We start from the raw sequence: 15,035 nt of genomic DNA on the forward strand, positions 1-15,035 counted from the left end.
CTTCGCTCAGGCTTGGGCAAGAGATGTTCTGGATCCTTGGGCACTAGAAATAGTCTCCCAAGGTTATCTTCTGGAATTCAAGGGGCTTCCCCCAAGGGGGAGGTTCCACAGGTCTCAATTGTCTTCAGACCACATAAAAAAACAGGCATTCTTACATTGTGTAGAAGACCTGTTAAAAATGGGAGTGATTCATCCTGTTCCATTAGGAGAACAAGGGATGGGGTTCTACTCCAATCTGTTCGTAGTTCCCAAAAAAGAGGGAACGTTCAGACCAATCTTAGATCTCAAGATCCTAAACAAGTTTCTCAAGGTTCCATCGTTCAAAATGGAAACCATTCGAACAATTCTTCCTTCCATCCAGGAAGGTCAATTCATGACCACGGTGGATTTAAAGGATGCGTATCTACATATTCCTATCCACAAGGAACATCATCGGTTCCTAAGGTTCGCATTCCTGGACAAGCATTACCAGTTCGTGGCACTTCCTTTCGGATTAGCCACTGCTCCAAGGATTTTCACAAAGGTACTAGGGTCCCTTCTAGCGGTGCTAAGACCAAGGGGCATTGCAGTAGTACCTTACTTGGACGACATTCTGATTCAAGCGTCGTCCCTTCCTCAAGCAAAGGCTCACACGGACATAGTCCTGGCCTTTCTCAGATCTCACGGATGGAAAGTGAACGTAGAAAAGAGTTCTCTATCTCCGTCAACAAGGGTTCCCTTCTTGGGAACAATAATAGACTCCTTAGAAATGAGGATTTTTCTGACAGAGGCCAGAAAAACAAAACTTCTAAACTCTTGTCAAATACTTCATTCCGTTCCTCTTCCTTCCATAGCGCAGTGCATGGAAGTAATAGGTTTGATGGTAGCGGCAATGGACATAGTTCCTTTTGCGCGCATTCATCTAAGACCATTACAACTGTGCATGCTCAGTCAGTGGAATGGGGACTATACAGACTTGTCTCCGACGATACAAGTAAATCAGAGGACCAGAGATTCACTCCGTTGGTGGCTGTCCCTGGACAACCTGTCACAAGGGATGAACTTCCGCAGACCAGAGTGGGTCATTGTCACGACCGACGCCAGTCTGATGGGCTGGGGCGCGGTCTGGGGACCCCTGAAAGCTCAGGGTCTTTGGTCTCGGGAAGAATCTCTTCTACCGATAAATATTCTGGAACTGAGAGCGATACTCAATGCTCTCAAGGCTTGGCCTCAGCTAGCAAAGGCCAAGTTCATACGGTTTCAATCAGACAACATGACGACTGTTGCGTACATCAACCATCAGGGGGGAACAAGGAGTTCCCTGGCGATGGAAGAAGTGACCAAAATCATTCAATGGGCGGAGACTCACTCCTGCCACCTGTCTGCAATCCACATCCCAGGGGTGGAAAATTGGGAAGCGGATTTTCTGAGTCGTCAGACATTACATCCGGGGGAGTGGGAACTCCATCCGGAAATCTTTGCCCAAATTACTCAACTGTGGGGCATTCCAGACATGGATCTGATGGCCTCTCGTCAGAACTTCAAGGTTCCTTGCTACGGGTCCAGATCCAGGGATCCCAAGGCGACTCTAGTAGATGCACTAGTAGCACCTTGGACCTTCAAACTAGCTTATGTATTCCCGCCGTTTCCTCTCATCCCCAGGCTGGTAGCCAGGATCAATCAGGAGAGGGCATCGGTGATCTTGATAGCTCCTGCGTGGCCACGCAGGACTTGGTATGCAGATCTGGTGAATATGTCATCGGCTCCACCATGGAAGCTACCTTTGAGACGAGACCTTCTTGTTCAAGGTCCGTTCGAACATCCGAATCTGGTCTCACTCCAACTGACTGCTTGGAGATTGAACGCTTGATCTTATCAAAACGAGGGTTCTCAGATTCTGTTATTGATACTCTTGTTCAGGCCAGAAAGCCTGTAACTAGAAAAATTTACCACAAAATATGGAAAAAATATATCTGTTGGTGTGAATCTAAAGGATTCCCTTGGGACAAGGTAAAAATTCCTAAGATTCTATCCTTTCTTCAAGAAGGATTGGAGAAAGGATTATCTGCAAGTTCCTTGAAGGGACAGATTTCTGCCTTGTCTGTGTTACTTCACAAAAAGCTGGCAGCTGTGCCAGATGTTCAAGCCTTTGTTCAGGCTCTGGTTAGAATCAAGCCTGTTTACAAACCTTTGACTCCTCCTTGGAGTCTCAACTTAGTTCTTTCAGTTCTTCAGGGGGTTCCGTTTGAACCCTTACATTCCGTTGATATTAAGTTATTATCTTGGAAAGTTTTGTTTTTGGTTGCAATTTCTTCTGCTAGAAGAGTTTCAGAATTATCTGCTCTGCAGTGTTCTCCTCCTTATCTGGTGTTCCATGCAGATAAGGTGGTTTTACGTACTAAACCTGGTTTTCTTCCGAAAGTTGTTTCTAACAAAAACATTAACCAGGAGATAGTCGTGCCTTCTTTGTGTCCGAATCCAGTTTCAAAGAAGGAACGTTTGTTGCACAATTTGGATGTTGTTCGCGCTCTAAAATTCTATTTAGATGCTACAAAGGATTTTAGACAAACATCTTCCTTGTTTGTTGTTTATTCTGGTAAAAGGAGAGGTCAAAAAGCAACTTCTACCTCTCTCTCTTTTTGGATTAAAAGCATCATCAGATTGGCTTATGAGACTGCCGGACGGCAGCCTCCTGAAAGAATCACAGCTCATTCCACTAGGGCTGTGGCTTCCACATGGGCCTTCAAGAACGAGGCTTCTGTTGATCAGATATGTAGGGCAGCGACTTGGTCTTCACTGCACACTTTTACCAAATTTTACAAGTTTGATACTTTTGCTTCTTCTGAGGCTATTTTTGGGAGAAAGGTTTTGCAAGCCGTGGTGCCTTCCATTTAGGTGACCTGATTTGCTCCCTCCCTTCATCCGTGTCCTAAAGCTTTGGTATTGGTTCCCACAAGTAAGGATGACGCCGTGGACCGGACACACCTATGTTGGAGAAAACGGAATTTATGTTTACCTGATAAATTACTTTCTCCAACGGTGTGTCCGGTCCACGGCCCGCCCTGGTTTTTTAATCAGGTCTGATAATTTATTTTCTTTAACTACAGTCACCACGGTATCATATGGTTTCTCCTATGCAAATATTCCTCCTTTACGTCGGTCGAATGACTGGGGTAGGCGGAGCCTAGGAGGGATCATGTGACCAGCTTTGCTGGGCTCTTTGCCATTTCCTGTTGGGGAAGAGAATATCCCACAAGTAAGGATGACGCCGTGGACCGGACACACCGTTGGAGAAAGTAATTTATCAGGTAAACATAAATTCTGTTTTCTAGTCCCTTGAAGGCCGCCTCTTATGTCAGTGCATTTTGACAGTTTTACACAGCTAGATAGCGCTAGTTCATATGTGCCATATAGAGAACATTGTGCTCCTGGGGATTTACTTATGAGTCAGCACTGATTGGCTAAAATGCAAGTCTGTCAAAAAAAACTGAGCTAAGGAGCAGTCTGAAGAGGCTTAGATACAAGGTAAATCACAGAGGTAAAAAGCGTATTAATATAACAGTGATGGTTTTGCAAAACTGGGGAATGGGTAATAAAGGGAATATCTATATATTTTTAAACAATACAAATTCTGGAGTAGACTGTCCCTTTAACTGATTCATAGGTATACTAAAGTTTCCCAACAAGCAATGTTATAATATCTCATATTCTTAGTAGCAACTGATTTAGAATTTATTTGAATATAAATTATCTTGTTTTTTTAGAAAATACATTTCTAAAGAGTACATACATAAATTATCTTGTTTTTTTAGAAAATACATTTCTAAAGAGTACATACATATCTATAATACAAATACTGTAAATATCATTTTCCTTTATTTTTACAGGTGCCAGAAATGTTACATAATGATGCAAGCGACCACGGATGCAGCCGCTGGGGATATTTTCTACTACAAAATGCTGGAATTCTATTAGGATTTTTTATTATGTTAGTTATTTCTTTATTTGAACACACAATTGTGTTCAGTATTAACCTATAACTTTAGGTTTCCAAGTTTATCTTGATATGTAGTAAACCCAGGCTTGACAAATCCCTGGGGCCAGAGATTCTTGACCCTAACTTTTTTTTATCATACTACATGTATCAATCTATAAAATTTGTCACTGGCTTTTAAAAAAAAAAAAAAAAATCTGTGGCTGGTTGATAAATTTCATATAAATTTGTCAAGCTCTCAAACTGCATATTTTAAGTACAGTGTGATTTACTTTTTTTTTAAAAACTTTATGGACTTACAACTTCTCTTTTGTAGTTATTATTTTTTTATCTAATATATAAACAGCTGCACTTAGATACTTCAGATAGGCTTCATTTAAACGGCAAAAGGTTACATTATGTGATATCTGTACTAAACTTCTAGAGGAATATTTGTTATTTAACTTTTTTATTTATTAGTATTATGCAGGAACATTTTCTTGACATTCAGAAAAAAAAAGCTTAGTAGATATTGTAAACTAAACGGTATGAACTTGTTGATGCCAATGTAAGTTTGTCTTTTTATTTATATATATATATATATATATATATATATATACTTGTTTCCATTGAAAATCCTCAAGCTGTTAACTTGTACATTTACAGATCTTTAACTTGATAATACGTCTCTTGTTTGTCTGCTAAAAAAAAAAAGCTTTGAAAAAAAAGGGGCACTTAACATTGTTCATTTGAAAAACATTTTTTGTCAGTGGTTAAGCTTTTTGTGTGTGATTTTTTACAAATTTCTAGTTAGACTGAAGTTGTTATAGGTAGATGATACCAGGAGTAAATGGATTAAAAGGACATGAAACACTTATAAAAGATTGAGTTATGTGTAGTAAAAAAACACTGCACTATACTGTCTTTGTTTATTAATTTTTGCCTCATTTTGCTGTAATTTTGCTTTTGAAACTTGTGGGTCTTACATTTCAAAATCCTTGCGCTACTATATAGCTACGCCTAATTGGCCTTGACAGAGATCTGATCAATGGAAGTTTTGCAAACAAAATGACAGTAGCCAATCTTTAGTCAGGCAGTGTTCTTCCCAGGACCTTTTTAATGGGTTCACTACCTGGCTGATTTCACTGGCCACCTGGCTTAAATGTTAGCCAACATTTAAGCTAATATTAAAACGCTTTCAATGTTTATTGCTCAAATTATAATTACATTTATTTAAAATTATGCAATAAATTTGTGCTTTTGGATAGCAGAAAATGTTATAATATTAGAAAGTATTACACTGCCCCCACACAGCTACTTTATAATACCCCCAGCTGGCAAGATTTTATGTAGAGAACACTGCTCCTGTCCAGACATTAAAGGGATAGTAAAGTTAAAATTAAACTTGCATGATTCAGACAGAGCATGTCATTTTAAGACCCTTTTAAATTTACTTCTGTTTTCAAATGTGCTTTGTTCTCGTGGTATCTCTTGTTGAAAAAGAATATGCACATATCCTACACCAGTGGGAGCTATTTGGTGATTGGTGCCTGGACACGTGTTTCTTATGATTTGGCTAACTAGATGTGTTCAGCTAGCTGCCAGTGGTGCAACATTTTTCCTTCAGCAAAGGATAACAAGAGAATGAAGCACATTAGATAATAGAAGTTAATTGAAAAGTTATTTAAAATCGCATGTTCTATCCCAATTATGAAAGAAAATTGTGTGGGTTCCTGTCCCTTTAAAACAATTACAACAATGCGTTAATGTATTTTGAACATTTTCACTATGTGTTAGTATTTTAATCTATTGCAATACTGCTTAAAGGAGCATTAAACGCAGTAGAATAGCAGACACAGTAAATACATATTAAAAAAGACAATGCAGAAGCACTTACTTTAAAGTGAAGGTCCATTTTGATGAATTAGTGCCCGGTTTTTAATAAACCTATTAAAAACAAGGGCACTTTAATTCATCAAAATTGACATTTCACTGTTTTCTTCAAAAACTTAATTCATCAAAATGGACCTTCACTTTAAATTTCTGACAAATGTCAGTTAGTTACGTTTTTCTTCCTAATGCAATCATGTGACAGCCTTCAGCCACTCACAAAATGCATACATGTATATGCTGTGAATCTGGCACATGCTCAGTAGGAGCTGGCGTCTGAGAAAGTGTGTATATAAAAAGAATGCATACATTTAGATAAAAAAAGTTGTTTTAAATTGTGTGCTCTATCTGAATCATATACATTTAATTTCGACTTGACTGTTTTAAATTTTGTAATTCCAAGTTGTTTTATGTCCTTTTAAGGGAAAAGATTAGAGTGATGTGATAACATTCTTAACAGGGACACTGTAGTCCCTTTGTTTATTTTAAAAATGGAATTTCAGAATGTGTTTTTTTTTTTTTTTATGAGTGTTCATGAAAATGTAATGCTTTCTCATCAGGTTTACAGAGGTGCATCCTAAATCAGTGGAACTGTAGCAGTTTTCCTTATCAACCAATGAGTATTGTTAGGAAGCATACAGGTGCTTCTGCGGTTGATAGATTATTTCACTTTTTTAGATGCTGTATGGTAAAAACATTTGAGTGCTATGTTCCTTTAAAGATGTCACCACTTTCTAGCTGTTGACAGTTTCCATTTGGCCAGTCCACAGATTAACTAGTGTTTGTTTTTCAAATCATTGTGGTTTTTTTTACCCATTTTAAGGACAGCAGGCAAATTTGCGGTGTTATTATTTTGCAAAATAAACTCCGTTCAAGTTGTGACTTGTGTAATCTTTGTCAGGATTATTTTTCTATGTGGACAGATCACATAGGTACATTACTTAAAACTATTGTTTTTAAGTCATCTTATGGTTATTATAATTTTATACCAGATAAGGCAACATATTCATTTTTGTTACTGGTTGATCTTTTGAAAAATATTCCAACATATATGTAGTACATCTATCAAATATTTTTGATTTCAATTTATATGCTAGTGCAAAAATAAAATGTAAAGCAATAGAGCGTTTCTTTCTAATTGCAGTCCACAAATTAATTCATTGCCTATGGGAAATACTTCACCTGGCCACCTGGAGGAGGCAAAGACACCCCAACAAAACATTAAAGGGACATGAAACCCAAATTTTTTATTTCATTATTCAAATAGAGAATATAATTTTAAACAACTATCTAATTTACTCCTAATATCAAATCTGTTTCATTCTCTTGGTATCATTTGTTGAAGGTGCAGCAATGCACTAATGGTTTCTAACCGGACTCATGGGTAAGCCAATCACATTCAATATATATATATATGCAGCCACCAATCAACAGCTAGGACCCAGGTTCCCTGCTGCTCATGAACTTGCCTAGATAAACCTTTCAGCAAATGATAACAAGAGAAGGAAGCAAATTAAATAATAGAAGTAAATTGGAAAGTTGTTTAAAATTGTATTTTCTATCTGAATCATGAAAGAAAAAGTTTGGGTTTCATGTCCCTTTAAATATCATGTAAGCATAAATGATGTTTTTATTCTGTCACTAATAATTTCTCCTAACTTTAGTTATGTATTAGACCTTTTTGCTCAATGTATTGCGGCTACTGACATTGGCAGTGAGCAAATTAGAAGCGACATACATATGTAGCTGCCAATCACTGGCTTTTAATCACTAAGAACATTTTATTCAAGTGATAATGAGCGCTCCTAACACACAGCATCTTATTTTTGCACTAGTATGTCCCTTTAACTTGGAAAACAAATGTTATAGTGAGTCCTAGACTATATTGCAGGTGTAAGCTTTACTTGCTGCTAGTATCCACACCTACACTCTATAGACTATGTTGTAGACCATTTGATGCTGAAGCCCATTTATACAGTTTGCAATGGCAATATAATTTAGACCTGTTTGAATTCTACTTTAAATTAAATAATTGAACTGTTTTTCATACAACACAAATTTACCATAATTTTTCATTGTTAAAGGGACGGTAAACACCTTAGAATGAGATGTTTCTGCCATCTTACTATAGAATAACAGCAGTCTCTTTTTAAGCAAATTAACATCTTGTTTGCTGCAATCGTTTTTTATTAGCACAACTCTACCTAATATTTGCCTTATTTGGAGGAGCCAATCAGGGCTTGAGTCCGCATCTGATAAAGCTATCCACTATCATAATGTTAGCATAAAATACATTGTTTTGCAGTTCTTATGCAAAGACAATTAGAGGAAGATATGTAGCATGGTTAGCCTTGGGAAGTCTGCAGTGCGCTTTATCAATTCTGAGAATTAAAAAAGCCACAATTTCAGAGCTAATTTAATGGGAGGAAAATGCTCAAACTAAATAATAAAAGTATTTTGCAATTTTTTTTCACTATGTGTAACTGAAGCATCTATATTTCAAATCTCAAGGGTGTTTACTGTCCTTTTTAAAGTGTGACATTTCTAAAACTGTTTATATAAGTTCTATTCCTAAATACTGATACTGGATTTTTCCTTAAAGGGACCATTGAGACTAAAATACAGTGTGCCTAAAATGGTTTACATGGGGTGTTACACGTTTATTCCTGCTGAGCAGCAGCACAGTGTATTAGAAGCAATGGCATTTAAAGATATCAGATCTCCCTTGAAGGATGGTGTTTGATGAAAGAAAAAATTGATTTACTATGAAGTGCTTCTTATTTGTTTCCAGACATTTAGGTATAAAAAAAAATCCATCCCTTTTACAACATCAAGCTTAAGCTGGTCTGAAGCCTGAGAATTCCAGAGTGCATTAGTACTGAGATGTTAACATTTATTTTAAAAGGAAAACATACTGTAACATTTTCTTTCCTTTAATGTGTTCCCAATGATCCATTTTACTTGCTGGAATGTATTCAAATGACAAAATAAATGTAAATGAACTCTTTGTAAACAGTAAAAGTCATTCCATTTCCCTGATGAAATTGCCACCTATACTAAAAATTCCAATATTGCAGTAATGGGTACAGAGAAGCTACTATAAGGGACAGTCTACAATATAATTTATGTTTTAAAAGATAGATAATCCCTTTATTACCCATTCCCAAGTTTTGCACAACCAACACTGTTATATTAATATACTTTTTACCTCTGTGATTACCTTGTATCTAGGAACCTTCTGACAGCCCCCTGATCACATGACTGTGACTGTTTATTATCTATTGTCTTGCATTTAGTATTGTGTTGTGCTAACGCTTAAATAAGTCCTGGGCGTTAAAGGGACATGAAACCCATATTTTATCTCTAATGATTTAGAAAGTGCATGCAATTTTTAAACACTTTTCTAATTTACTTCTATTATCTCATTTACTTTCTTCTCGTGATATCCTTTGCTGAAAAGCATATCTAGATAGACTCAGTAGCTTGTGATTGGTGGCTGCACATAGATGCCTCATGTGATTGGCTCACCCATGTACATTGCTATTTCTTCAATATAGTATATCTAAAGAATGAAGCAAATTAGATAATAGAAGTAAATTGCAATGTTGTTTAAAATTATATTCTCTAACGGAATCATGATAGAAAATGTTTGGGTTTAGTGTCCCTTTAACACAGTGTTATCTATATGGCCAACATGAACTATTAGTCTCTTGTTGTGAAAAGCAATTTAAAAAGCATGTGATAAGAGGCAGACCTCAATGGCTTATAAATTATCATATTAACCTACCTAGGTTTAGTTTCAACTAAGAATACCAAGAAAACAAAGCAAATTTGATGATAAAAGTAAATTTGAAAGTTGATTAAAATTACAAGTCCTATCTGAACAATGAAAGTTTAATTTTGACTAGACTGTCCCTTTAAATGAGAATAAGCTGAATAAATCGCACTCCCAGTGGTGGTGCAAAATAGAGGAACAAAATGTTAATTTTCAATTGTTATCTCAAATAGAGATAAGATGTCTTATTGTGTGTATATATAGTGATAAGATAACAAGTTCAACCCATTTTAACAGCTATTTCATATACAAAAACCTAAAAGAGCAATTTCTTATACAGTTTATACTTTGCAGCTGCTATAACAAGTCATTTGAAACACATTAAAGGGACAGTCAGCACAAAAATTGTTATTGTTTGAAAAGATAGAGAACGCCTTTACTACCCATTCCCAAGCTTTGCACAACCAACATGGTTATATTAACATATTTTTTATAACCTTTAAACCTCTAAATTTCTGTCTGTTTCTAATATCTCTAAAGACAGCCCCATGATCACATGCTTTTGTATTTGCTTTTCACATCAGGGGAAGCTAGTTCATGTGAGCCATATAGATAACATTGTGCTGACGCCCGTGGATTCTAACCACACAGCACTAATTGGCTTAAATGCAAGTCAATAGATAATACATTTAAAGTCATGTGATGAGGGGGCTGTCAGAAAATGCTTAGAAGCAAGATAATCACAGAGGTAAAAAGTGTATTAATATAACCATGTTTTCTGTTCAAAACTGGGGAATGGGTAATAAAGGGATTATCTATCTTTTTAAACAATAAAAAAATTTGAGTTGACTGTCCCTTTAAGTCTCAAACTTAAATCTGTAGAACATCTACTTGCTTTAGGAAAATAATACATTTTTTCTTCTCTAGTTCGAGGGTGTTAAAACACATCTGAAGATGAACTGAGCACCACATGTAATATAAGCTATATCTGGCTATACAGTTCCTAAAATTAAGCACTCTTTATATCTGATTTTCTGATTGATATATTTGTCCAATGAAAATGTAGTTAGTACCTTTTACGGAAGAGTTGTTCACATAAACAAACACGTTTTATTATATGGAGCTCACATTTATTGAACTCCCTAAAATTGTTTCCTTCTGTTAAAAAATGGTTCAGGTTTGAAAAGCCAAGTTATGTAGATTGTTTATAATGCTATTACCAGCCACAAACACAGATCCTAATTGGTTACGTAGCTTAAGTTTCTTTGAAAATTCCATATTCTAATAGTGTTTACATTGTCTTGTCTTTTTTTTAGTTGTTGTTATACAATGATGTATATATTTGCTTATTTTATTGTGTTTTTTGTACGCAACTCATTCATTGAATTCATTAAAAAAATGTTACAGAATAAACAATGCAACGATTGACTCGTTTTTTCTGCTCTTGCTGATATTCTTTTTAAACTCTTCTGGGCAGAAGATAATAGTAAATAAAATTTATATAAAACTGAGAACTTTCGAGCAATTGTGCTTGTCATGACTTCCCACTTCAACTAAACTTCCCAAGTTATGTGAAGCATTAGTAACTTATCCCAAAGGTAAATTGAATTTGGTTTTGTTATTGAGATGTAATTGAACATTTGGGTTTGAGGTTTGTGCCCAATTTAAAAAAAAAAAAAAGCAAATACATTTTGGTTACTGACAGAGTTTGGGACCGATTTATTAAGCCTCGAATGCAGCTGTTTCTCTGCGGAAACAAAAGTTAAGAAGCAGCGGTTGAAGACTGCTGCTTCTTAACTCATCCGCCACCTATGAGGTGCCGGACAGCAATCATCCCAGTCAGATACGATCAGGATGATTGACACCTCCTGCTAGCCGCCGATTGGCTGCGAATGTGCAGGGGGTGGCATTGCACAAGCAGTTCACTAGAAATGTTTGTGCCATGTTAAATGCCGACAGAGTATGCTGTCAGCATTTAGCGATGTCGGGCGGACATGATCCGCTACAGCGGATCATGTCCGTCCGACATTTAAGTAATTACCCCATAGTATGAAGCATCACTGGATCACAATAACTATTGGAATATGCCAAAAGATTAAAAAAACAGTTTTAAGACCAGTGCAAAATGACTTATAAACACACAAAAATTAAAAAGGAGGTGCTCCCAAAAATCTCCAAGTCACAAAATGTAAGATAAAACTTAAAAATTTATGCGCAAACAAATGCTAAAGCTTATAAGTGGAAAAGGGGTTAATAAAAGAGTGGACAAAGTCCCAAAAGATTATTAGTTAGGGAACTATATATATTTCTATTTTCACACACACAATTCAATATTTGGGCATAATTTAGTGCATAAATAGATCCAATGACCAGTGTTATCAAATGCAAAGAATGTAGTTTTAATATAAATGCATAGATAAAATAAAATTAAATTTAATACAAAAAACAATTCATTAAAAGTACATTAAAAATTAATTACTTTACTTCAATGGCCAAAGTTCATAAAGAATACAATATACATAAAAATAAATACAATTGTGATACAAATCAAAAAGAAGTTAAAAAACGTATACACTTTTTCCTGTAAAAAATGCAACCATGTATTCACCAGAGAACAAATTGCACAAATGTTAGCTTCCAAAGGAATGTTCCTTATCCTTATTGGCGTAGATGGAGACTTTCATGGAACCTCCAAAGCATTCCCTGATGGTGAGTGGGTAGTTAAACCTCCAGAGCCCCTCCAACTGACAGATAGACAATGGGTAAATAGATGTAAAAGCCGCAAGTCGTCTAGATGACAAGACAAAATCGGCTGCTTAGATGTATATCAACATTTTTTAAACCACAATATACCCGTACTTACAAATAAGTAAGCAGGTGTCGGCGTAGTCTCCCCGGCTCTCCCGCTTCCAGATTACCCTTAAGGAAACCTCCTGCACCTGTTACTGTAGGATGCGTTCCAGGAGACCCGTTCGGCCGTTAGAGTAGAAGCCAGAGGAGATGATTGAGCACCAAAAAAAGATTCAACACCCGAACGTATAACAAGACTACGAAACAGTCCTTAGATTCAAAAGTCAGGTGGTGCAAACAGGAATCTCTGTCAAACACTTGAGCAACGCATTTCAGTTCCTTGAAAGTCTCCATCTACTCCAATAAGGATAAGGAACATTCCTTTGGAAGCTAACATTTGTGCAATTTTTTCTCTGGTGAATACATGGTTGCATTTTTTACAGGGAAAAGTGTATCCGTTTTTTAACTTCTTTTTGATTTGTATCAAAATTGTATTTATTTTTATGTATATTGTATTCTTTATGAACTTTGGCCATTGAAGTAAAGTAATGAATTTTTAATGTACTTTTAATGAATTGTTTTTTGTATTAAATTTTATTTTATTTTATCTATGCATTTATATTAAAACTACATTCTTTGCATTTGATAACACTGGTCATTGGATCTATTTATGCACTAATTTATGCCCAAATATTGAATTGTGTGTGTGAAAATAGAAATATATATAGTTCCCTAACTAATAATCTTTTGGGACTTTGTCCACTCTTTTATTAACCCCTTTTCCACTTAAAAATTTCTGCGCAAACAAATGCTAAAGTTTATAAGTTTTATCTTACAAATGCCAGAAGATTGCAGAGTTGCATAAAGCTAGGAAAGGCTACAAAAGTAGTTATACATTGCTGGTTCTTCATTAGATATGTGCATTTGGATTGTTCATGATGATCCGAATGTGTAAGAAAGCGGTCACTCGTGTCATTCAACTTTTCGTAGCTGGATTTATTCTTGTAAAGGTGCAACACACTAAGATGTATGCAAATCCAGATCTTTGTGTGTTGCACTTTCACAAAAAGAAGTCCAGTTCTGAAATGGGCCAGATGCTTGCCACCTTCTTACTCATTCGGATTATAACAAATGATCCGATTGCACATGCCTATTCATCAATCAGCAGTAAGCAAATGGTCTAGAATGGATTCAATTCACTAGTGTTAAAACTCTGTGGGACAAATCTCTTGAACATGCATAAACCTATTTCTTTCATGTAATTGGCAAGAGTCCATGAGCTAGTGACGTATGGGATATACAATCCTACCAGGAGGGGCAAAGTTTCCCAAACCTCAAAATGCCTATAAATACACCCCTCACCCACATTTCAGTTTTACAAACTTTGCCTCCTATGGAGGTGGTGAAGTTTGTGCTTGATTTTTATGATTTCTTCTGTGATAAGTGCTTCTAAGCATTCTGAATCCCAATTCCTCTGAGTACAGTGTTTGTCGGAGGGGATGGGAAGAGAGTATCGCTTTTTGATTTTATGGTTTTCCTTGTGGGAAATCTTTTCAAGGGTTCTCTGTTATCGGTCGTAGGGATTCATCTCCTACCTTCCTTTTCAGATCGACGATATACTCTTATATACCATTACCTCTGCTGATAGCTTTCGGTACTGATTTGGCTATCTGCTATATGTAGATGGGTGTCTTTCAGTAAGTATGTATCATTATTTTAAGACACTCTCAGCTATAGTTTGGCGCTTTATGTATTAATATAAAGTTTAAAATATATATATTTTACTTATATTTACCATGAGTTAGGTCTATGTGTATTTCCCTTTGCAGTCCAGCAGTTTCGTTATGGGAATCCTGTTTAGGAAGCATGTCTTACCAGGGGTATAGTCTTTTTTTCAATTGGACTTGTTTTTTCTTGGAAAACCTGTGGGCAAATTAGGCTCACAAGGGCGCAAAATTCTGTTATTTATTGCGTCATTCTTGGTGCGAGAAATCTTTTGGAGCGTGAATGTGCGTCTGTCATGTCGCAAGTTCGTCATTTCCTGCGTCTTAGTTGACACTAGGTTGGCCGAAATTGTGTTATGATGCAAGTTTAGTCATTTTTGGATGCTTGTTGGCGTAAAAATTTTTCTCAACTTCCTTTTGCGTTGTGCGTCATACTTGGCGCCAACAAATTTAGTTTTATTTTACCTCACTTCCGATATGCTCCTTTCCTTCTTTTTGCTCAGAGGGCTATGCTATTTGCTTTTTTTTTGCCAATTTTAGCATTTGCATTTTTTCCCATTCCTGAAACTATATGTGGAAATAAGATATTTCTGTTTAATGTTATTTTTCTTTTTCTACATTTTACAAAATGTCTCATTCTGATCCTGTCTTAGAAGCTGCTGTAGGAACCATGCTGCCTGAACACATATTGCTGATGCGATACAGAAGGCTATGGCTGCTATGCTGCCTTCAAATAAACGTAAAAGGTCTTTTAAAACTTCTCATAATATTGATGAAATTTGTAATGACAGGCAACATAATGATATATCCTCCTCCTGATGAGGATCTCTCTGATTCAGAAGCTCCTACTTCAAATATTGACACTGATAAATCATCTTATCTTTTTAATATTGAGTATATTCGT

At 36.1% G+C, this 15,035-nt stretch overlaps 1 protein-coding gene across 1 annotated transcript in view; it reads left to right on the forward strand.

Annotated features, from left to right (window-relative positions):
* SLC39A6 (solute carrier family 39 member 6) overlaps nucleotides 1-11,038 on the forward strand; it is a 114,683-nt gene extending 103,645 nt beyond the window's left edge. Inside the window, exon 9 of the mRNA XM_053714585.1 lies at nucleotides 3,867-11,038. Within this exon, the coding sequence (XP_053570560.1) occupies nucleotides 3,867-4,019 (153 nt within the window). The 3' untranslated portion in view covers nucleotides 4,020-11,038. The remainder of the gene's footprint in view (nucleotides 1-3,866) is intronic.
* The last annotated feature ends 3,997 nt before the right edge of the window (nucleotides 11,039-15,035 follow it).

The sequence above is a fragment of the Bombina bombina genome, chromosome 5 (genome assembly GCF_027579735.1).
Source record: "Bombina bombina isolate aBomBom1 chromosome 5, aBomBom1.pri, whole genome shotgun sequence".
NCBI classification, from domain to species: domain Eukaryota; kingdom Metazoa; phylum Chordata; class Amphibia; order Anura; family Bombinatoridae; genus Bombina; species Bombina bombina.